Source organism: Acipenser ruthenus, chromosome 24, assembly GCF_902713425.1.
Source record: "Acipenser ruthenus chromosome 24, fAciRut3.2 maternal haplotype, whole genome shotgun sequence".
Taxonomy (NCBI): domain Eukaryota; kingdom Metazoa; phylum Chordata; class Actinopteri; order Acipenseriformes; family Acipenseridae; genus Acipenser; species Acipenser ruthenus.
Window position 1 is genome coordinate 19,321,586 of NC_081212.1, and position 24,130 is coordinate 19,345,715.

General features: G+C 37.9%; 1 protein-coding gene across 1 annotated transcript; it reads right to left on the reverse strand.

Annotated features, from left to right (window-relative positions):
* Positions 1-517: 517 nt before the first annotated feature.
* On the reverse strand, positions 518-23,633 carry LOC117429653 (semaphorin-7A-like). The gene is made up of 14 exons (XM_058998553.1): positions 23,328-23,633; positions 16,944-17,083; positions 13,778-13,825; positions 12,789-12,884; positions 11,704-11,797; positions 11,047-11,151; positions 9,484-9,626; positions 7,414-7,592; positions 5,762-5,870; positions 4,827-5,022; positions 4,110-4,225; positions 3,443-3,588; positions 3,295-3,356; positions 518-2,366 (listed from the first exon to the last, which is right to left on the reverse strand). Exons 1-14 carry the CDS (start codon positions 23,482-23,484, stop codon positions 1,933-1,935), a joined length of 2,025 nt encoding a protein of 674 aa, XP_058854536.1. The 5' UTR covers positions 23,485-23,633; the 3' UTR covers positions 518-1,932.
* Between the last annotated feature and the right edge of the window lie 497 nt (positions 23,634-24,130).

Genomic DNA, 24,130 nt, shown 5'->3' on the forward strand with positions numbered 1-24,130 from the left:
CTATGCGTTTACCATAGTTTGACGTGTTTGTTTTTAATATGCTTTATCATATCTCTCTGAACTTTACAGTGCTTATCTGTACTTTACCATTCTTTCACTTTGCTTTATTACACATTGCTATGATCTTACTATGGTTTATGAGGGTTGCATTTGTTACTACATTTCAATCCATGTTTTTGTTTTTTTTAATAAATATAATTACACACAGAATATATATGCTTTTGAATTGTGTGTTTTCTAATGGGTAATAAAAAAAATGATGACCTAAAATGAACTTTAAAACTACAAACACATGTTCAATCCCAGCTCAACCACTAACTCACTGTGTGTGACCCTGAGCAAGTCACTTAACCTCCTGGTGCTCCGTCCTTCGGATGAGACGTAAAACCGAGGTCCTATTGGAAGTGACTCAGCAGCAGCAATTGTGATGCATAGTTCATCCCCTAGTCTCCAAGTCTGTTAAATGACTAATTCATGTTTTAGATACTATTTCCCATTGAAAAACACAGAACGACAGTTATTTTTAAATGTTTATTATATTGGGTCACGTTTAACATTTGCATACCTCAGTAGTTCCTTCACATATGCCCTAAAAAACACTACAAGAATATATAATACTGATATTTAAAATAATTTTCTCAATGTATACTATAACAATAGTGCAAGTGCAACAAATGTTAACAAAGCCGTATAAATAAAGTGCATTACTGGTATAGAACTAATGTCTAATGATGTTGTTCTTGCTTTGGCCATTTCACCTCCAAAGCAGATCACGCACCGCCCCTTCAACGCCTTCTTTCCTGTTATTATCCAACCTGCCACTTCCCAGAATGAATGACATGCTTTGCAGAGCCTGCGTTCACCCCAGTGACATTGTTGAGGTAAACTGACCCAAGATGTGAAAAAGTAACTGATTTCCGGAGAGTAAGGACAACACGTTTGCTGCAATGTGTGCTTCTTGCAGAACTGCACACTGAGAGACCCCTGTAGCGCCACAGGTAAGGTTTATGGAACTATTTTGTCAGCTGTAGCCGCGTTAAACATTTTGCTTTGTAAATCCTTCAGTATTTTTCAAATAAATAAATAAATACATACATACATATACTAGTCTTTGTCATATTGGTTTACGTAAAATGATATAAATAATAAAAGTGAATTTGTTGGTTTACACTACAGCATCACTTTTTCAATGACAATGTTCCAGCTCACATGACACCTATCCCAGAACCCTTTTCTCCATCACGCCATTTACATCTCATTAACCACAAATTGAGGAAACAACCATCCAGGAATGAGTTAACTTGATCTGATGTGTAAATTATCATGCCAATATAGTTATAGTGAAAGCTTTGCGAGTATGGTGCTTTACATCGATGGCAGTGATACAATATAATCGTATCAAATCTGAATAAAAACTCCTCATAATACATATATTAAATCACAAATAATAATAATTCCATTTTAACACAGTATTATGTACTAGACTTCCTTCCTGACCCCAGGCGGTCACCCTAACACACATGCACAAACCATCTTTCTTGCTTTCTCTCTCTGCCTGTTGTAAAGCCTAAATACTCTTAACTGCAAAATAAAGTTTGAGAACTGGTATCCAAACGTCTTGTGTTTAAAATGCAGTACCAGATTCTGGAGTGGTTCATCTGGTAAAGCCTAAACTTGTATCCAGGGTTTCATGCAGTCTGGCTAGTGAAGTTGCTGATCTTGGTTTGGGATCCCACAGGGAGAATACTCCCAGACACTCCCGCGGGTTGAGGAGGTAAAATTGACAGACTCTACAGTGACCCCTGCTGGGCAGGCGCCTGGGGAGCATGACACTTGCTTCATTCTATTTTTCAGCATGCCTAATGTAAGAGGTGAATGAAGGCAACTCATACTTCAGCTCCAGAACTACAGCATTCCGAACTAGCTACAGAACTATTGTTTGAGGCTTCTATTATGTTTTGAAATTTTATGGTACTGTCCACCTTTGAAGCCAACTGCAAATGCAACAGCAAGGAATAAGCCCAAGGTCACTGCCACAACCACTACCCAAATAGCATCTGTTCTCTTGGGCAGTACCATACCATGAGGTTTAGCTAAGAGGTTGTACTCTATGATTGTGCCTCTATGACCCCGCTCTTCCGAGATGCACCTGTAAGTGCCATAGTCTTCTTCAGTCATGGCTTTTATCAGGTGCAGACAATCCGACTCGGTCCACTGGCACTCCAGCCTCCCTTTGTTGTCGTGTTCCCAGGCGTACTTGGCATGGTGGGATTTCTTTGGGCAGGACAGGTAGTAGGGGGAAGACAGAGAGACGGTGTAGGTGTTTGGAGGTATCTCAGAAAACTGTTTTGATATCAATTTTTCAGCTGAAACAAAACATAGATATGCATTTTCAGATAAAGTATGTATAGAAAACAGATACATGTACCTACAACTGCAGTCTGGCCCATAATACAGCTAATGTTTCAAAACAGGTAAGCAATTACAAAACAAATATGACTTAGGAAGTGAAACATTAACAGACTTCCTGAAAATAAGGCAAGAAAACTGAGAACTTTCGTTAACCTAGGGTGGTACTAAATATGTTTTAAAAAGGAAAAAAAAACTATTCGTTTCTTTTAACTAATTATAACTATATATGCAAGGCAGGTAAGATTTATGAAATTATTAGGTACAGCCACAAAGTGAAGCAGCAGTTTGAGTCGGGTAAAACGAACAACGAAAGCCCCATTCATCACTGCTCGGTGCTTAAATACACATACATTTCTCAAGGGAGCGACGCGATCAAGTAAGCCCAGTTTTGCAAATCAGACCCATCAAAATAATAAGCAGCTGTTAACCTGGTGGAAACACCTGGGGCACTTGGTTCCAGTGTCTGGCTCTTTCTGATGCATGCTTCCTATTTTGGAAATATACCCTTCCTTTCTTGAAATAACCAATATCCTTCCTTTTTTGCATGCTTGACATTTCATGTCAGGTATACTGGTGATTGTTTAAATTGTGAATTTGGCAATGAAAGAGAAAATATACTGTATAATTTATTTTGAATACATATAGATTCTGTTGTTTTTTTTAAATCAGAATGTGTAAGTTGTAGAAGTCTGTATCATGTTGCTGTTTATGATTATTTTATAGAGAAAATATGGTATCTCTGAATTCTGTGAATCTGGGGCAGATGTCTTTTACAACCCCCCCCCCCCCCCCCCCCATACGACAGATTCTCATGTTACACTGTTACCGTTTATCTATGATATGCAGTAGATTGGAGGTTGCATGATAAGGAAAATCTCTTACCTTTAGGCTGTTCAGAACACACACTGGTGTTGCCGTCTTCCAGATTTTGAAGAGAATTATATCTGCAAAAGAAGAAATCAGGATACAATCATTCAGAGCTGAAACTGAAATATTTTTGATTGGATGGTGAAAATGTGTTTTTGCTTACTGGTTTACAGGAATGCAATGACTGTGATTCCAAGCGCAGTATGGATCGCGGGCCAACACACATTCCTCACAGGTCTGGTCATAGTCCTGGCATCTCTGCAAATCGAGCCCAACAATCTGCTCAGCATATCCAACGTAGAGCCTTTTCTGAAAACATGGGGGGAATGAAATATGCAGACCTGCTATATCACGATGCATCTCGCACAATTCTAAATGCTGCAGAGCTCTGTCTGTAGATCTACTCTAAATAACAGGTAGATGCCAGCTAAAAGTGCTCCAAAAAATTACAAAAGTAGCCTGTCCTCAAATGAGGACAATAGCACTAATGGGTTAATTGCGTATTCTGGTCAGGACTGAGACCGAGCTTCCTCTCTAATGTATGTTTTATTTTTACTATTATTTGTGTTTGTTTGTTTTTCAACAATACGATTTGATGCTTGCTGGATTTTAAAAGGCTGCAATTCTCTGTACAGTCATTGTCTTTGTTACAAAACTGCTGTGAATAATTCAACTGGGAACTGTGTCTAGGGTGGTACTAATAAAGACATTTTCCATTTATCTGATACCTGATGTAAGGGATTTAAACATTTAAACCGCTGCTATTTTTAAAATGACGCATGTTACAGTGTCTTTTGACCTGCAAATGTCCAATACAGGTCCAAACTCACTGTTATATGATCGAGTGTCATTGTGTGGATGTGCGCTGTATGATTGAAGAGACGGATTTCTGATATAATGAAGGGCCTATTATCCTCCTCCAATACTTTATGGATCCATCCGTCTTCTGTGGAGAAAGAGACAGTGGTTAATGGTTAGATTGCAAATGGAGTTAGACCAAGCTCCGACTGCACTACGCCCTTGAGTTATGTGGTAGTCCCAAATTAGTGCTAAATCGGGGTCTGTGAAACCAAAAAATAGGATGTTGCAAGCATTTCAGCAGTTTAGTGCAGAGAAATGAAACTGTGCACTCATCGCTTCTGTCCATCCATTTGGTTTTCGGAAGATTGTTATTGTTTTTGTTTTGTTTTTCATTTTAGGGCTACACCCAACGAAAAAAAACACTCTTGGTTACGATACATACTTCCGTTTCCTGTGACTTTTGGCTGCCTTCAATGATTTAATTTTGCACAAAAACTTTCATAGTTTAGCTGCCTTTGCACTGACTAGCCAGACATATAATTTCAGCTTTAGCTGCAGGCCCCTTGCAAAGTGCTTACCACATTGACCCTCTGAGCCAAACAGACATATACCACAATGCTACTACTTGTAGAAGCTTGTGGATATAGTACAAGCTAGTGAGACATTTCAAACATGAAGTACTTTGTTATGCTGAAATTCCTCACCACTCTACTGAAACTATTTTCAAAAGGTATGAAGAGACTAACCGGTAGCCAGAACCATGACATTGTGTGTGTTCCCGTGGGCCCCCTTGACCTGGTCCACGAGGATTTTGGTGTAGTTTCTGTCACTGATGAGAATGGCAGCTTCATTGTGGAGGGGATAGACCCACTTCTCCATCTCGGGGTGTGTCCTCACAACGTTTATCGTCTCATCTGGGAGATGTCTGCTGTCCGGGACACACTGAAACACAAAGAGTTTTTATTTTGTTAAAGTTAATATCCTGGATTTAGCAATATTTCCAGAGCAACTTGGTATGGACATCCCTTATAAAGGTTTTCTATAGTAAAAGCATAGCAAAGTGTAATAAAAGCATGGTGAAGCATAGGTAAACATTCTGAAGTCCTGAGGAGTATGGTAAAGCATATTTAAAAAGATCAAGGTTAACTAGGGTAAATGATAATGAAATGGTAAATGCATAGTATATGGTTAAAGCATGGTAAAACTGAAAAAATACAGGATGTACCTCTCTGTGCATTAATACCATTGGGAGAAGAACAACTCACGTGATGCTATCACCCCTAAACGTCTTACCCTCGACTGAAAGTATGGCCTACCTGTCTATGGAGAATACATTGTAAGCCTGATCCCCAATGGCTCAAGAACAAATGCAATCGGTTGTTGTTTTTGTGATTAAAGTGACCCGTCTGGATACGGTGATAGTTACAACATGACATTCCCCTGTCTTTCTCAACTCCAGGTTTGTGTTAATCAGTTTCATTTTGAAACAGGCATGGTTATCACAGATTTCTCGATCTCCCTGAAATGCAGCCGTTGCCCTGTAATATGTATTTCATCCCCGTGTAAATCCACATTGAATATTGTACAGAATGTGTAGGGCTTCAAAAAGGGTATTTTACAAAGTACATACAGTGACAATAATAAATATTTAAAAGCGATTCAATTAAAAATAAAGCCTTACTGTTCCTGGTCTGGGATGAGGGACATTCCCAGAAAAACCTTTAAAATCAGATTCCTGAAAGACTCGGTCAATATCGTCCATGGAGTATATGCAAACAGCAGTAGAATTCCTAGAACAGGAAGAAGAACATATTAACTGGACTACATTTTGAAAGAAAAAGGCTTTTGTTGCAGCCAGTTGCTTGGGTTCAGTGGATGATCACTATTATAAAAGCTTACTGTGGTACCATTTGCAATAAAGTACATGTTCATCCAATATCGAATCAAATTTCTCATCTGCAATATCAAACTACATTCCCCAATATTAATCTCCTTTAGAACTAAAAATAACTGATACAGTCACCTTTTCACCAAAATACTAAAATCAACAAGACACCCGGGATATACGATATTGTTTCCAAATTTAATGAACATCCGTCACTGACATCCATCCACACAGCAACAATAATCAATAGGAAAAACAAAGTACACCCCACGCTCTGCAGGAACTACGTGCTTGCTTCATTGGAAAACAACACTTTGATTCCAGATTTTCAGGCCACATGCATATTCTGTTGGAGCCAAATGGAAAGTAAACTAATATAATGAGCTGCTGCTCAGCGCAATTTGTAAAAGGCAGCAGACTTGATTTAATTTTTTGGCATCAGTACAGAACAGAAGTTCAAACGGATAATCATGTCTAAAAATGTTTGGTACACTTCTTGTTTGGGGAAATCTTAAACAAAGTTGTAGGTTTTAAAGTTCCTTATCCTGCCCTTTATTTGATGTTTGATGCTCGAATTATGCTCATACAAACAAACTGAATTGTTAATACACTCTAAAACAGTATTATTGGAAGGGGAGATTAGGAAACTTCACCCTGATCATTGGATGCCATTCTGAATCATACTGTTCTGTAACGTGGCAGACGTAGTTGTAAGTGACTCTGCAGCTGATGCATAGTTCACACATCCTAGTCTCTGTAAGTCGCCTTGGATAAAGGCGTCTGCTAAATAAACAAATAATAATAATAATAATAATAATTATAATAATAATAATAATAATACAGTTGAATGTGACAGTTGAGTCTCTGGCTAGCTCTTGATCCAAAATGGATCTATTGGATAATAGCATCCACCATGCTTTTATTTGTTAGACAGTTGTCTGGTTAGAACACCACTTAACATGTTTTGTGTTTCCAACGAAGGAGACAAAGCACTGAGCTGGCGTTTGCATTCGGCTGACCTTCAGTTGCATTTTCACAGATTATTTAAAGTTGATAAGGTGTACGTTCTGACCTGCATACAGACAGACTGGTTCTTCCATACATCTACAGATTCCGATACTCTCAATACCGTGTGCAAAAACATGTTTCATCACAGTTGGCTAAAGTGCAACTTGCTTTGGGTATGATCTTAACTAATGTGCTCCTCTTGTTTTAATTCACTTTGGATCCACAGTCACATCCTGGTGATTTTTTTATAACTGACCTTAATAGAACACTCAGAATGATGAGCGCAGCACAGTTACCATTAACCTGTCCCCCTGCAACACACATGGAGATTACAAGTGTGACGTGTGTACTATTTCCCCATCACCTGGGGGAAGGGAAGGGGAGTACTGTAGGCAGTTAAGAGCAGGAAACACCTTTTAAATGCAAGGAAATGAACTAACCAGCTGCTGGAGAAGAGGCCATAGACACGGGTGTCTCTCCAGTCCTGGGCGTGCTGTACAAAGAGGTCCTGAAGCCTGTTGAAGTACAGATACTCCTTGGGAAGGCCACATACCAGCCGGGCCTTCAGGAAGGAGGTCCAGGTGTTCTGGAAAAGCCTTCTTGGGCCGCCTTTGTCCACCTGGAAGGGAAAACATTTGAGAACAAGGATTCTCACATGTCATTATTATTATTATTTATTTCTTAGCAGACGCCCTTATCCAGGGCGACTTACAATCGTAAGCAAATACATTTCAAGTGTTACAATAAGAGCAAGAAATACAATAACTTTTGTTCAAGCAAAGTACAAGTGTGACAAACCACAATTCAATAATACAGCAGATAATAGTGATAGTGACATCAGGATATGATTAAATAGTGATAGTTACATCAGGATGTGATTAAATACAAAGTACTACAGGTTAAACACTTGGCAGATTACAGTATTCTGAAGTACAGGATTAAATGCAGTAAAATAGGGGGCAGATAAGAGCAAAATAAAGCACATTTACATGAAGGGTGATAGTGTCCCAGGATACACTATCATTACTGCTTTTCATACAATACTGTCACATCTGCCTGCACATAATTTGCCTGCAGAAATGTACATCCTCTACATTAGAGAAAAACAAGTCTACTGTCTGAAAGTTTGCAATGGCATAAAAAAAAACTTTTAAAAGGAGTAATAAAATATGTCATTGCTCCCTTAACTTGTGTTTAAGATCTTTTCTTCCTTGCTTGATTTTTATAGTTTATTTATGTACAGATTTTTTTAAGTACAATGATGTAGATCAAAAATAATGAAACTGTTTCCTCCTTGTTTTGAATAATTTGCAGTGTTAAGGGTAAGTCACAATTTGATAATTCACACTTTCACACGTTAAGGTCACATCCCGATTGCAGCTAGTCATTACAAGTGAAATTGAGGTGCATGTTTTGTTCAACATCTACTCATCCAATTTGACCCAATTCTTAGATCCTAACCTTTAAGCCACTATCAGATTGCAACATGGCTATTCAGTCCCAAAGCAGGAGGACTGGCATATTATTCTCTTTGCAACAGATGCTGTTCGTGGTGTGGATGTTCTTGGTGAATTTAGTAGAGGACCCATCGACAACCTGCAACTGAGCTACACTCATCAACCAATAAGAGGAAGCAGCAGCTACTTTTACTTCTATAGTGTTGTCTTTGAAGTATATATATTTGAAACTAAAGTATAAAATACAAGCAACTAACCAAAATAACCAAGAGAAGAGACATGAGTCACAATGCTTCTTATGCTAATGCATTTTAAAACCTTGATAAGCAAGAGTGCAGAAGGCTAATTGACCAAAGAAAAGATAAACCCAGATTGAATCAGAATTGAGCTGTGAGTCACAGAAAGAATGGACGTCAGACAGACTAAACAACTGTTACAGTCCCAGCATGAGCGAGGAGACAGTAAGTTTTGTTTAATTCTGGCACAATGGGTTTGACATCACAGCTTTTTTCAGGAAATGAAAGTCTAAGGGAGGTTAGTTTCCCGTGATTTCATACCACAGTAAGCGCAAAGATCCTGGGAGCAGGGAATTGAGGTCTGGTTTTATTGTCCAGAAATGAACTTTGTGCGAGACAGGTCCTTAAATAAAAAGTTTATGGGATCTGCCCTTCACTCGCAATTTGCTGTGTCAGATCTACTGTTACTCCAGGCCATTGGTGGTATGGCATCTGTTTGCCTTCCATATTTGGTTTTAAAGGATTGTATTTGTTTTAGGAAGGTTTCTTTTATGTGTTTTATTGATGAGCGACTGGTTGTTGCTGGGAAAAAGGTTTAATGATGTTTAACAGTCATGGAAAAAAGGAAGCCTCAGAAACCACTGAGCCATCTAAAATGCTTACCATTCCCTGTCTGTGCAATACATTTTTCATAATGCTGATTAATGAAATTAAAAATACCATTTTGTTTATGCGCTCACTTGTGACAATACAACACAAATTAAAGCAAAACTGTATTTATTGGTCAACGTGTGTTGTGTGTTTGCTAGGACGATACCTTGCAGACTTGGGCGATCCGAGAGATCCAGGGATCGGCGTCAGCGCTTCTGTCTGGGTTTTTCTCCCGGAAGAACATGTAGATTTTATCGTTTTCCGGGTCCTGCTTCCTGCTTACCCGAGTGGCACTGACAAATGTAGGCTCTGTCGAAAGATAATGCATAAAATAAATAATACAAATCTGTGAAAATACCCAGACTTTCCAGGAACAGATCTGACATCAGAAGGTAACTTCTTCTTCTTCGTCTTCCCTAAACACAATCAGAGCTCCCAAACCTGAATTCTTGCAGCTTTAACATATAACTTCACCTCTAGTGACGATCCTGCTCTCACAGTAGCAGATGTAAGTGTCACATGTGCCTGCCTAATTGCCTTAGGACAGTGGCATGTTTGTCAGAACCTTACAAAGTACTGTCAGTAATAGAAAAGTGGAATTCATTACACAGTCCCTTCATTAAGACATTAAGAACTGTGTTTTGGAACATTGGGTTTGAATCAGTTGATCTGTAGGTTCAAACGTGACATTTTGGGGACTTTAAAGTCATACTCTAAAGAGGGAAGTGTTAATGCCTTTCATTTCAACGACTGTTCAATATCCATATCAACTGAATAATATATATTTGACTAAACCTATCACTAAACCTAATTTGACTTGATCATGACGATTTGAATTTGAATATTCTAATTACAAAAGTATTTGACTACTGCTGATAAACTAAAAACAAGACTGTGTTTTGCGCATTATTATTCTGCGAACAATTTCTGTTTTACTTGCTTAAACTTAATGGCCACGTTATACTATCACTCAAGTTCATTGGAGATTCTGTATGTGTATATTTATTCAGTAGCCATCTGGATCTCCTTCCTGAAAGCATGGCTGGTGTGTGGCCTTCGTCAGGCTCTGTACTTCACCAGATCATTACAAATGGAGCTTAGATATTGATTTTAAAGTTAATTTTGGTATAGTTAAGTTTGAAGACACATTGACACCATTACGCAGGAGGGTATGTCACAATTTGATTAGTCACACTTTCACACGGCTAATTTTGTGTGTACCGAGTTATTTTCTAATTATTTTCGTACCATAATTACTTAAACTGCACCAAATATCTAATGTTTTCTTTTTTCTTTCTGCAGTCATTCTAGAATCAATTCATTACTTCACTTAGCAAAACAAGATTTTATATTAAGGAAAAGGTGAAGGACCCTTAAATGAATTCATTCAACAAGTTTATGTTGTAGTTTGACATTTAATGCTTCCTCGCATTTAGAAAAATAATCATTTTCGTGTCGATTTAAAATCCAGTTCAAATGCAAAAAAAAGAAAGTGTCCTTGAATGAATGCCGATGAATTCGGAGTGTTTTCTTATGTTAAAGCCAGCAGAAGAGCAAGACAACATCGAGAATAATCATAATGTATCTATTTATAGCTCTCTATAAACAGGGTTTGTGCAACAGCACAGAAGTCAGGAGGGTTAATGCAGTAGTACTGCAGAGGCAATGGCGTGTGCACGAATCACCGAGCCGAGGGAGAGCAGTCAAGCCGAGCCTGCGTTTCACTCACTGTCAAGCCACTTCTCATACATCCAGACCTTGGCATCGGAAATCCTCCGGAACTGCAGGCTATTTCCCTGCCAGTACAGCGGAGCGGCTGCGTAGATATTGCCCTCTGTGGAAAGATGAAAGTCACGCAATAACTGATGCAGCGCGGTTTTTATAACATACAATTCGTATAAACAACCTTATCATATCTGCAAAAGGCCACTTTAAAATCATAATGTTTATCTGGCTAGTGGCTTCAATAAGGCAAATGTACTGCACTTTACATATCTATATATACAGTACATCTTGGTATATTGGATGGGTACAAGGACCTTTGTCTCACAATTAGTAAAATGCATCTAATCCCTGCCAAGTCTAATTTGAATTCTTTGTGTCTGCCTGTTGTTTTCGATTCGGTATTTGCAAGGGTTTTCCAGTTTGCGTTGCAGTTACTAACCATTTTCTGTTTATTACGATACTGGTTTTAACATACTTATCTATAGTGTAACAGGTGTGTTTGTGCTTTAGCATACTATCATGTTCCTTTACTATACTGCAATACGTTTACCAAGGTATACTGCATTAAACCTTTATAAAAGGCCAGAGAGGCTGGGCTGGATCTGGAAGCAAGACGATTTGACTAAGTGGGTGGTGACTTCACTTGCCTCACAATACTTACCGACGAACAGTGACAGAGAATTCTGTGTTGAGCAGAATGGAGAAATCCCAATGCCGCTGCATTGCGCAGGTGTCACCTTGGATTCATTTCTGTTCTGAAATTAACAACACAAAATAACACGCAGACTGGTTTTAGGGCAGCAGGCATTGGGTAAAGCTGAACTTGCTAGTTAAAGGAGTGCTAACCAATGCTGTAAAATACATTTTTTTATTTGCTTTATTAACGTTCTTACTGGTCTACAAGGAGCGATCAGTACACTTTGTTCATTGTTTAGAAAAAAGTACCATTAAAAATGAAATAATGTGTTTACCATAATGTTTGCATCTTTCATATAGTAAAATGTGAAACCTAACTGACAGTAATTAATAAGATTTACTGGAATTATTTTGTTAGCTCTTTGTGCTTTATACTTTATTATCCCACACTATTTTGTGGATTATACCACGCCTTGATTTTACCATTGCTAAATATCTTAATTACCTCCTCTCCTGAAATAGACTAGACTTTTGAGTAATATCCTTAACCACAGTAATGACAACCACTTCAACTTGACCTTTTAGACCAAAAAGTGGGGGAGCTGGGGATGCAACCCAAGGATCACGTCATCCTTCTGTGGACCAATACCACAGAAACTACAAAACTCTTACAAAGCTATCATTCAGAAAGAGGCCAGGGCTGGACACAGACACTAGATTGCATGGTGAGTAATCATTTATTGTCCAAAAGTTAAGACAGATATTTTGAATAGTTAGAACTAAAGTGAATCATGACTTTACCATAGAATGGATAACCAAGGCTTCGTGGTTGATGCATTCCTGGATTAGACTCCAGTGCTGTAAAATGCTCTGGTGGGTTGTAGGTTATCATGTTTAATCATTCTTTTTTACCCTTACCTTTTGAATTGCTGGGAATATACAGCTGTGTACCAAAATGCACTCTCTCTCTCTCTTCTATAAAGACTGATTGATCTAGCCTGTGTTATTCAGGTCTTTGTAATTGCAATTATGACCACTGCTGTTAGGGTTTAACCCTAGAAATCTGACCCCGTACTGATTCTGAATGCTAAATAAATCTGCAACACTTACCAGATTCCAGCATTGAGGTTTGAATGCATTGGTCCCACAAACCAACAGAGAGTCTTGGTATTCATGGAGGACAGTAATGACATTTTCACAATGGCTCTGCAATAGATTTCAATACACAGCTTTAGATACCCTGCAAGGTATTTCAAAACACTCATGGTATTCTGAAGATGCAGTACTAAAAGTGCTTTGTTGGCCAGCATTCACAATCATATTAACTACCCCAGGGCAAATACACAACATTAGCATAGCAATTTACTACACCAAATATCATGTAGGGTTCATTGTTATTAGACAGACCTTTAATTATGTCTATGGGTGCCACTGCACTCATAGGACTCCTTGTGTAGTTAAATAGTTTTTGAAGATCATTATCTATTCAGGGATGCCAAGATATTAAGTATACATGGTGTCTGAGTTGAGGGCTGGCTTGTGTTGGTCTACACAATAGCTTTTAATACATGTGATGATGTCACTTGATAAGGCAGCTATTCCGAGCATCATCCTATTTTAAGAACAGCTGCAGAATGTAGCTACAGTGTGCTATTCTGCATGACCGCAAGCACGGCTGTTTCCTCATTCAAGTTCCTTTGCGAGAACAATAGTCCAAATGTTCTACACTTCTCTATTTTTTTTTTTTAAATAAAGCTAGATACACATTAAAGAACAGGGCTTGTTACCAGGAGATTGCCGGTTCATTCCCAGCCACTGACCCGCTGTGTGTGAACCTGAGCAAGTCACTTTACCTCCTTGTGCTCTGTCCTTTGGATGCGACGTAAAACCAAGGTCCCATTGTAGGTGACCCTGCAACAGCAGTTGTGATGCATAGTTCACCCCCTAGTCTCTGTAAATGCCTTTGGATTAAAGTGTCTGCTAAATGACTAATTAATGAATTAATACATATATGTATAGATATGAAAATCCACATAAGCTGGTGGAACTGGAGTCCAGATGTTCAGTGAGCAATGTGGAGCGCTAGATTTCAAACTCACCTCCTCTTTGCAGCTGTGCTTGCTTTTGTTTTCTGCCAAAAAGGGAATCTGTAAAATAAACATAATCCAATGTTTAAATTTACCTTAGTTGACCTTATTATAAAATGGTCTTATATCGGGCCCTGTTTTTAAGCAAGTGCAAATTTATAGGACAATAATGCCGGCTCCTTCTGCATAACTGCATAGGTATGGACAACACTTTAAATGAGCCCACAATCCGAAAACCTTGTTGGTCAACACAGTGAAGCAACCAACACAATCGTGTGTGGATGTGTCTATTAACAGCTTTTTGAAGGACAATTATGTTGGTAAAATAGACTAGTGGCTGTCTTTTTTGATAGTTTGCCAGTAATTTTTTACTGTGAAAACTCAGTAAAGTAAATTTCGAACTGCATGAACATTTATCGTAGTATAATTTATCATGGAAAAGCCCTCCTTACTGCTACATAGAGGCTGACAAAGTAAAGAAATAACACTTTATTGTGGTAATGACACAGGACTGAAAAGGCCTAAATAGCTTTTTTATGGGAAACCGCTTTCTTTCAGTGGGTGTTCATTTCAATTGAAGCAATAGCTTAGATTTTCAAAGATTTTTATTCCACATCACATTGAGCACATTTTTTTTTTCAGATTAGAAAAACATGCTCAGTGAAATGACAAAAACAAAAACCTATTAATGTTATGGTTGAAAAAAAATAACAATTTGGAGGAAAAAGCTTGCACAAAAGATATCAAACATCAACATACAGTTTGCCAACAGCTCTAAAATGCAACCCATTGTTGTTCAGAATTTGAACGCTGAGGAGGATTCTATCAATCAATAAAACACCATTATAGTACTGTTACACAATCATCTAAATAAAAACTTTATTTACGTACATGGCTTTCTTACAGAGAATGACGGGAAGATTAAACATTGTATCCTTTGTTCTCCAAAGCAGAAACACAAACAGCATTACCAGCTGTCTGGTTTTGTCCTGAATCTCAAGGCCAGTCACCTTATGGCTTAGTGGCCTGTGCTTTAGATCACTGTTAGACCAGGGGTTATATATATATATATATATATATATATATATATATATATATATATATATATATATATATATATATAGTGCCTTGCAAAAGTATTCAGACCCCTGACCAATTCTCTCATATTACTGAATTACAAATGGTGCATTGAAATTTTGTTCTGTTTGATATTTTATTTTAAAACACTGAAACCCAAAATCAATTATTGTAAGGTGACATTTGTTTTATGTTGGGAAATATTTTTAAGAAAAATAAAAAACTGAAATATCTTGCTTGCATAAGTATTCAACCCCTGTGCTGTGGAAGCTCCCAGTTTACACCGATGAAAGAAATTGCCCTAACGAGGACACAATTACCTTACCATTGGCCTCCACCTGTGAACCATTAAAGTTGCTGTCACATTTTCTGGATAAAAACCCCACTGTTGAAGGATCATTGGTCAGGCTGTGAATCTGAAGGAAAATCAAGACCAAAGAGCATTCTACAGAAGTTAGAGATAAAGTAATACAAATGCATAGATTAGGGAAAGGGTACAAAATAATATCCAAGTGTTTGGATATCCCAGTGAGCACAGTTGGATCAATAATCAGGAAGTGGAAGCTGCATCACACCAGCCAGGCACTGCCAAGAAAAGGCCGTCCCTCAAAACTCAGCACTCAGACAAGAAGGAGACTTGTGAGAGAAGCCACAGAGAGGCCAACAATCACTTTGAAGGAGCTACAGAGTTCAGTGGCTGGGAGTGGAGTAATGGTGCACCAGTCAACCATATCAAGAGCTCTGCATAACACTGGCCTGTATGGGAGGGTGGCAAGAAAGAAGCCGTTACTCAAAAAGTACCATCTGAAAGCACGTCTGGAGTTTGCCAGAAAGCATGAGAGTGACCCAGCTGCGATGTGGGAAAAGGTTTTGTGGTCAGATGAGACCAAGATAGAGCTTTTTGGCCAAATCTCAAAGCGCTATGTGTGGCGCAAACCTAACACTGCCCATGCCTCAAGACACACCATCCCTACAGTGAAGTATGGTGGTGGCAGCATCATGCTGTGGGGATGCTTCTCATCAGCAGGGACTGGGCATCTTGTTAAAATTGAAGGAAGAATGGATGGAGCAAAATACAGGGAAATACTGCAAGAGAACCTGCTTCAAAAACTGAAGGAAATTCACCTTTCAGCAGGACAATGATCCCAAGCACAAGGCCAAAGCAACATTGGAGTGGCTCAAGAACAAAATGTCCTACAGTGGCCCAGTCAAAGTCCTGATCTCAATCCCATTGAGAATCTGTGGAACTATTTGAAAATTGCGGTCCACAAGCGTCGTCCAACCAACCTGAACAACCTGGAGCAAATCTGCCAAGAAGAATGGGCCAAAATCACTCCAACACTGTGTGCAAAGCTGGTACATACTTACCCCAAAAGACTTAAAGCTGTTATTGCAGCGAAAGGTGGCTCTACCAAATATTAATGTGTGGGGGTTGAATACTTATGCAAGCAAGATATTTCAGTTTTTTATTTTTCTTAAAAATATTTCCCAACATAAAACCAATGTCACCTTACAATAATTGATTTTGAGTTTCAGTGTTTTAAAATAAAATATCAAACAGAACGAAATTTCAATGTACCATTTGTAATTCAGTAATATGAGAGAATTGGTCAGGGGTCTGAATACTTTTGCAAGGCACTGTATATATAGACCTCTGTATCTAATGAGGTACAGCAGGTTATGTTGGCATAGCTGGCCTCTTTGCTTTGATTTTTCCTGACTGGGGTTGATTTGTCATGGCATTGATAGATACTGTACCAGCTCTCTCCAACAGCATCTGTTGGACAAACACAAACGCTGCACGCAGTATGAAAACAGAGGGGCTTCATAACAATCCATCTACAGTCTGCTTGGTTCTGTACATGCATGACATGGCTACGAGGTTTATACATCTGCATTACTATACAACAGCATGGTTAGAAACTACTACTTGTAGGTGGTTTTATAATAGATACTCAGTCACTTCTACTAAAATATGCCTGCATGTAAGAACAGGCACTTATCTAGTGCATAGGTGCATCCACCATTCTGAAGTTCCTCCCGGTATATGTAAATAAGCCATATACCAATATCTAGGAGGTTTGAAGATGATGTTACTTACCTCCATGTACTTGTTTGCATCAAAGTCAATGGAGCAGACCATGTCAGTCCCTCCTACATACAGAGTTGGGCTTCCATTCAGGTGGAAGAACACAATGTTGCTCTGTAGTTTGTTGAACCTGTGTCTGTTAATGCCTTCATCTGCAAAATAAACAGGAGCTTTTAGTTTAGAGCATTCTTTTTTATATACAGCAATCTCAGTATTTATCACTTTTTTTCTGTAAGTTTGATGTCAAAATAAAAGACGTGCAGACGTGCAAACTGTGGTAGTGGGACAAAGGAAAACCAAGAAAAATTCATAACTAGGCGATCTGTAAAAGATTGGTCCTCAAAGTTTCTGTATTAGCCAGAATGTTGAAAGCATCTCACTCTTTTGACATTTATCTTACTACTTATTGCAAAATGTGAAATAAACAGATTATTAGAATACAATCGGTGAATGAGAGCAGACTTACAGTTCTGCATATTAATGTGCATTTGCCTTTCCTACAGCAAGTGAAACTGACCGCCACAACAGCGATTCAAAGTAACTCTTAGACAAGTTTATCATTGTGACGCTCCTATGACTACTTTGTACTGGGAGGGAAGATCAGGTCATTAGTATTGTTCCCAAACCATTGATGATCTGCAGCATGCCGTCAGAATGCACTGACATCTCATCGGAGACTTTATGAAATGGATAGCTTCCTAAGAAGTACTATCCGGTTGAGCATGCAGTGTAATAAAATACGCTGGTATCTCTGAACGAGTTCTCATTTCCTTTGATAAAGGAATTCTTATTCGTGTATTTGTGTGCGTTGGTTCCAGTTACATTACTCATACTTCATGCTTCCCATGGCTGCATACGTAATCCCTTAACACCCCTAAAATGACCTTTTCTGGACAAAAGCTGCCAGTGGGGTCAATACCATTTATCTAAAAACTGTTACTGTTACAGTAATAGAAAAAATAGACTGTTTAAATTCAAGAAAGTTTAAGTACACTAATGTAGAATCTCAAGGGAACTTCTTTAAAGAGCCGTATTTAGATTCACTGCTGTTTAGAATATTGTAGCCCCCCACTGTCTCTGCTGTTATACAGGATGTTGTTTTACCCAAACACCTCCGTAATGAATGATTTATTTCCCAGGTTTGGAAGCAGCATAAACTCTGACATCCTGTCAACAGGGTGAACGCTGAGCTCCCCTTTGTGTCTGGACCGGAACCAGTGCTTGAAGATTGAACTGGGATTGTGTTGTCTGTATCTGTCTGGTCATGCAAGGACCCATCCGCAGCTAAAGACCTACTGGTTTTGTGTATTTCCCTCATAATGCTCAAGGCCCCTATTTTGAAGCAGGTACATTTTTTGAGAGGATTAAAATTAGGGGTGGGTACCAATATCGATATTTTGATAGGATATCGATACCGATAATAATTATTTTCATATCTCGAGATAAAAATAAAAATGGAGACCCGCAAAATAAAAATGCGGGTCTCCAGCTGCACACGCTGCCATTTTTGTGTAGCGGGAACCAGGAATATTCTCATGACATTATAATATGAACGAGAGAGACCAGGGTACGATGGTACCCCGGGGTACCACGTGGTGTCTCATATCTGTACAATATCCAGTAGATGATGCTATACTCATTTTTAGGTATAAGGTTAAGACACAACACACACACACACACACTAAAGTATTATTTAACCATTTTATTCCATTGATTGGCGTTTAGGTACCAAACGCTATTTGCATGCTGCATTAAGCACTATTGGCATTATTTTGAGATATGCGCATGCGTTAGCGGTTCATTGCATTTTGTCTGTGTGATTACTTACGCTATTATTAATGTTTTTTAAAAATGTGAACTTTCAATATTATAAATGAGATGTGCTTTTAAAACATCAAAACACATCTCAAAATAATGCAAAATTCTGGATGACACCGTAGCTATTACTATTAGGTACACACAGAGCAGCAAGATTAAATTACTTCCGTGTTGGTTAGTGAAGTATAGAAATTAATCTTTAGGTTTTGAGGTGGCTGATGATGGAATAGAAAAAAAATAACAAGACTTGTTTGTCTCCATGGATATTGTGAAGCAAAGCACCACTAAGTTAAAGTAAGCTATTGCTTTTCATATGTAAATATCTGTTAACATCTGTATATGTATGTTTGATATTGCAATTGTGTTATTATATTTCTGTGTTTTGCAAGATCTCAATATTATAGATATCAAAATACGTGCATGATATCGACACACAATTTTCATATCGTTGCCCACCCCTAATTAAAATGATTCCAATGTTATGAAACTGTCTTGAAGCTAATCAGAAAGTTGTTTCTTGCTAATTTGATGCTGTTTGTATTACAATAACAATTGTGTTATTATAGTGCTATAAAACTACAGTAAAAGATTTGAAACATTGTTTTATTACTAAGCTGTTCAACTGTATGTGCAATAAGAAAACCAATATAAGGGGACCCGTTACATTTGACTTGTCTTAAACTTGAAATCATAATACAGGCAGGAAGCAAATCTGTCCAGATCTGCAAGTGTCTGGGTCTTCTTTGTCCTTTAGCTGATTCAGCTGCTGACCGGCCATAAGCACTGCCAGGAAAGGAGCGCAAATTTCTAAAAGCTAATCTGTATTATTTTAGCTTACCCTTACAGTTCAGTTACTGGTTGGGTATGTTTTACAATTCAAGATACATTTATCTGAAACTCAAGAGGAAAAACTAAGGGGAAATTGAACTTATGGGTCTATATTTTTTACTATGGGTACCTTGCAGGCAAATTGCTCGATCCATAGTAAATGTATGAAGTGGGCAATTTGTCCACAGTGGAAATCAGGCCATGGGGTTTTATGCAACTGAACACAGCCTTGAACAAAGAATACTTACACTAAACCAAAAACGGTCCTCAGACATCTTGTGTGAAATGTTACCCAGCTGTATTTTAACATCAGTTGCTATGTTTCCAAATTATTTCAAAGCAGATAAGAATTGAAGAAAATGATCTAGTGTGGCTGCTTTGTTGTGTTTAGTGGCTACAGCAGCTGTGTTGAAATTAAAAGAAAACACACTGCGGCGTCTGTAGTTTCCTTTCCATTAGATAAAAGTGCTGGGTTGACACTAACGAAGTCAAATTGTGCTGATATCACACCTTCCTAATGCTACAGTAGGTTATTTGTATCATAAAATTACTTGGCTGTTGTTTTTTTTTTTACATACCGCCCTGAAAGTGAAGTAGTGCATTAAAATAAAAATATATATATATTCTTTGGCCTGCAGTGACTTCCATTTATATTTGTCAGAAAAGGTTAAAGGGAAGAAATTCACAGCAGCTGAACAAACACAATTAACAGTTTTTAAATGGTACGGTACATTGCAATAAAAAAAAAACATTACCCAAGAAATAATGACTAAAGCTAAGGTTTACAGTTTTAGAAAAGCAAACTATGAAGTTATGAAAAAGAGACTAACAGAAGTAGATAGAAGTAAAATAGAGAAAACATCCACGGAAAAAGGGTGGCTGTTTTATTTTTTTTAATGTAGTACTAGAGGCGCAAAACAATTACATCCCAAAAGTAGACAAATCTGAATCTAAATCAAAATGGCCAAAATGGTTTAATAGAGCAATTAAAAAAATATTCAGCGAAAAAAGGCACTTTACAAAGCATTTAAAAAGGACCAAAAACAAAGTACACAGTACAAAGTACAAAGAGTACTTGGAACTGCAAACGCAAGTCAAAAAGGATGTTAGAAAAGCTAAGAGAGAGATAGAAATGAAGTTTTGTTTTATTTGCTTCCTTCTGTTAGAGAGTTGGGTGGGTTGCCCCACTTCTAAAATCTCTCTTGCAAGTGTTTTTCTTTTCAGTTTACAGTAAACTTGTGTCTTGGGAAGGAATGGGTGGAGGCAGGCGTGACATCGGCCAGGGAACCAAGTGTACTGGTGCACAGCTTTGTTCTTCAACCGGAAAAGAGGGTGGCACAGCACCAGCTGTTTTCAGAATTTCTACTGTGGGATGCAGTGCTGCCCAAAATGAGGGGCGGGGGGGGGGGGGGGATGTATGGGGACACCCAGGCATTCTGGGGGGGGCGGGTCTGGTAATTATTTATTTATTTTCTTTAACAGCTGAGAGGGAAAATGAATGCTGGTGTTCCAAGGTTCTACTGTTCAGGACATCCTTGGGAAGTGTTTTTATAAATTCCTAAGGCTCTGTGCTACCAGGAGTGGTCCCGGTTGCCTTGGAAGTAGATTCTAATCATTATCTTAAAGAAAAAGAGCACTTTTTTTGTTTGTTTTCAAAACTACAACCAAACAACTAAGTAATGCAATTCAAGATCTCTTAAATGTCATATGTGTTCATTTATCTTCGGAAACATTACAACTCAACAACAGTATGCTTTTTTGTTTGTTAAAATCCGATTCTACAGGTGCGTTGTGGTTTATTTGTAAGAAACTAGTAGCAAAGAAGTACATGTCTTTCTGTCATTTCAGGCATATGACTGCTATGTTTTAAGTTTAAAAATGACATGTATGACCATTCATTTTTTTAAAATGACACTTTTGAACACTTGCTGCAGGAATGTCCTTTTAATATGTATTATTTAGTACTATAATCCAGCACCAAAGCCATGTTACTCATAAGGGTGAAAGCAGCAAGACACCATGTACTTGTTATTCTGTTTAAATACAGCCAGGGCTGTAAATTCAGATTGGAGCTACCATGACAGAATTAACCAGTTTCATAGGTTGATACCGGAAGGCAATTATCCAGATATATGCAAAAATGTGTGACAGAGATGGATGGATGAATGGACAGACACACACTGCCTATGTCCACAGAATCTACTCTCAATAATTTAAACTAAATAACGTTAGTACCAAGTTTCATGACAATTGGAGAAGTGGTTCTGCAGATGTGTGTCATATGCACGTAGGACCATCTGCACTATATCCCCGTCGCACGGGATTTCATTCCCAGCAGGGGATAATAAGTGTTTCAACAGGGATCAAAGCACTGTTTCATTTTAAAATAGACACGCACTATGGGCGGGATGGAAATTTCATCGTTTAAAGTTACTAATTTGTGAAATGATGGGAGTCCAAAAATGCAAACTCCAATTGCTGTGCCAGGTTTTAACATTATAACCTATTTAGTTTTGCTTTTACATCAAGTTCCAGATTACTCCAACTCAATTTAAGACATTTTATCAAAGTTCAGTTCCAATTAGCTTAACTTTGCCCAGCCAACTCAATAAATGCACATTATTATGCATCAACTAAAAAGCATGGCAACCCTCCTGCACCCAGCAACAGTCTGACTATGTATAGCTTAATTTCGATAAACATGGCTGGAACATATAAAGCACTCAAAACATAAGGTGCACCCAAGAATCCTTATTTTGTGGTCCAATTATTTAGATTTACTATTTGATTTTTACTTTAAACAATGGTTCCTCACGTTCTGATATCAATATAGTTTGAGCAAATAAATATAGTGTCTATGTAGCATGCACAGCACCTCCATAAAAGTTGCATAACACTATAAAACCACTTCAGAATCACTTTTGAAAACAGTAAAAACGTGCATCTATAGTGCGACCAAATGATATAATTAATAGATCTCAACAATTGCAACATGTGCGTGAAATTATTAATTTCCGTTAATGTCCCTTTAGTTTGTAATATAATTACTGCAAACCAATACTGATTTATTATACTCTATGGGAGAAACGAGAATATTGTTTCATAACACATTATACAACAGACATGACCTGTGTGGTCCAGTGGTTAAAGAAAAGGGGTTATAACAAGGAGGAACCCGGTTCAAATCCAACCTCAGCGACTGACTTATTGTGTGACCCTGAGCAAGTCACTTAACCTCCTTGTGCTCCGTCTTTCGAGTGAGACGTAATTGTAAGTGATTCTACAGCTGATGCATAGTTCACACACCCTAGTCTCTATAAATCGCCTTGGATAAAGGCGTCTGCTAAATAAACAAATAATATGACCAAAAATACGCAACTCCTACGGAGCTTTGAAAACACGTTTTCTTTAAACAGTATCTAATACTGTATTAGTTTTCTTTGTATTTTTATAAATGACATTTCAAACAAGAACATTTGCATTGCAATACATTTTGTTTTTAACACGCACAAGACTGTCCGGACTCAAAACAAAAAAAAGGATAGTCAACATCTTCTGTATGTTGTCTGGAAAGTGCAAATATATTTATAGACTTTCAATTATAATAGCCTACTGCTGGTGGCATCAAAACCAAACAAATGGTAAAATACGACACCACGATCCAATAACTAACCGCTCTGTTTTCTTAGTAAATTAAAATGATGGGCACGAGTCTGGCTGTACCCCTCCTTGACGTGACTGTCGTCTTACCTTTAGAAATGATGAGCCTGGGTGAGTTCTCACAATGCCCAGCGACCACGACAATCCAAATAAAAATTGCCCTTCCAAAATATACCATAGTATGCTTTTCTAAACGTAAACTCCTAAAGCTGGCAAAGAAACCGCTTCCAACAACTTGCAATGACATTTTTACAAAATGACTGTGCTCCTAACGTAACGGCTTTAAGACTAGCTTTCCACGTATTTTAAAATGCCGCGCTGACATTGTATTGTGCTATACTGTACTAACTCACTGTACCTCTCACTGTGGTGTTTTGAAAGGGATGAGGAGGAGACGGGAGGTGTCGGGTATGTATACGTCAGACATAATTAGAGTTGCGTTACTTTCATGATGGACGAGTGCACACAGACGTACTGCTGGAATCAGTGATGGTACGTCTAGTCCATTCTTTATAAAGATATTGGTATTTTTTTTTATTTTTGTAGATATTTTGGCAGAACAATAAAATACAGTTCTTATTTTATGCTGTTCTATTTTGGTCCAATAGAAACGATATAAACAAAAAACAAAGATAATTATTTATTAAGTGTATTCATTATTTTGGGTACATTTAATATTCATAAAATAAAAACAGATGGGCCAAAATTATTTTAAAACTTGAAATAAAATAAATAAAATGGCTTTTTATATATTGTTTATATATAATAATATTCTATCACTGCTGTTATGTTTCTTCATAGACTAAAATGACCTAAATAATGGAACTTTAGGCTATTCGTTGTTGACCAATAAAGTAATGAAATAGGATTTATTGAAACATCACAATCATGGT

Coding starts and splice junctions, on each gene's coding strand:
- LOC117429653 (XM_058998553.1), bottom strand. CDS start 23,484: ATGTCATTGCAAGTTGTTGGAAGCGGTTTCTTTGCCAGCTTTAGGAGT. Junction 7,593..9,483: donor GGATCGCCCAAGTCTGCAAG/GTATCGTCCTAG, acceptor TTTCCCTTCCAG/GTGGACAAAGGCGGCCCAAG. Junction 3,357..3,442: donor CATTGCATTCCTGTAAACCA/GTAAGCAAAAAC, acceptor CTTCTTTTGCAG/ATATAATTCTCTTCAAAATC.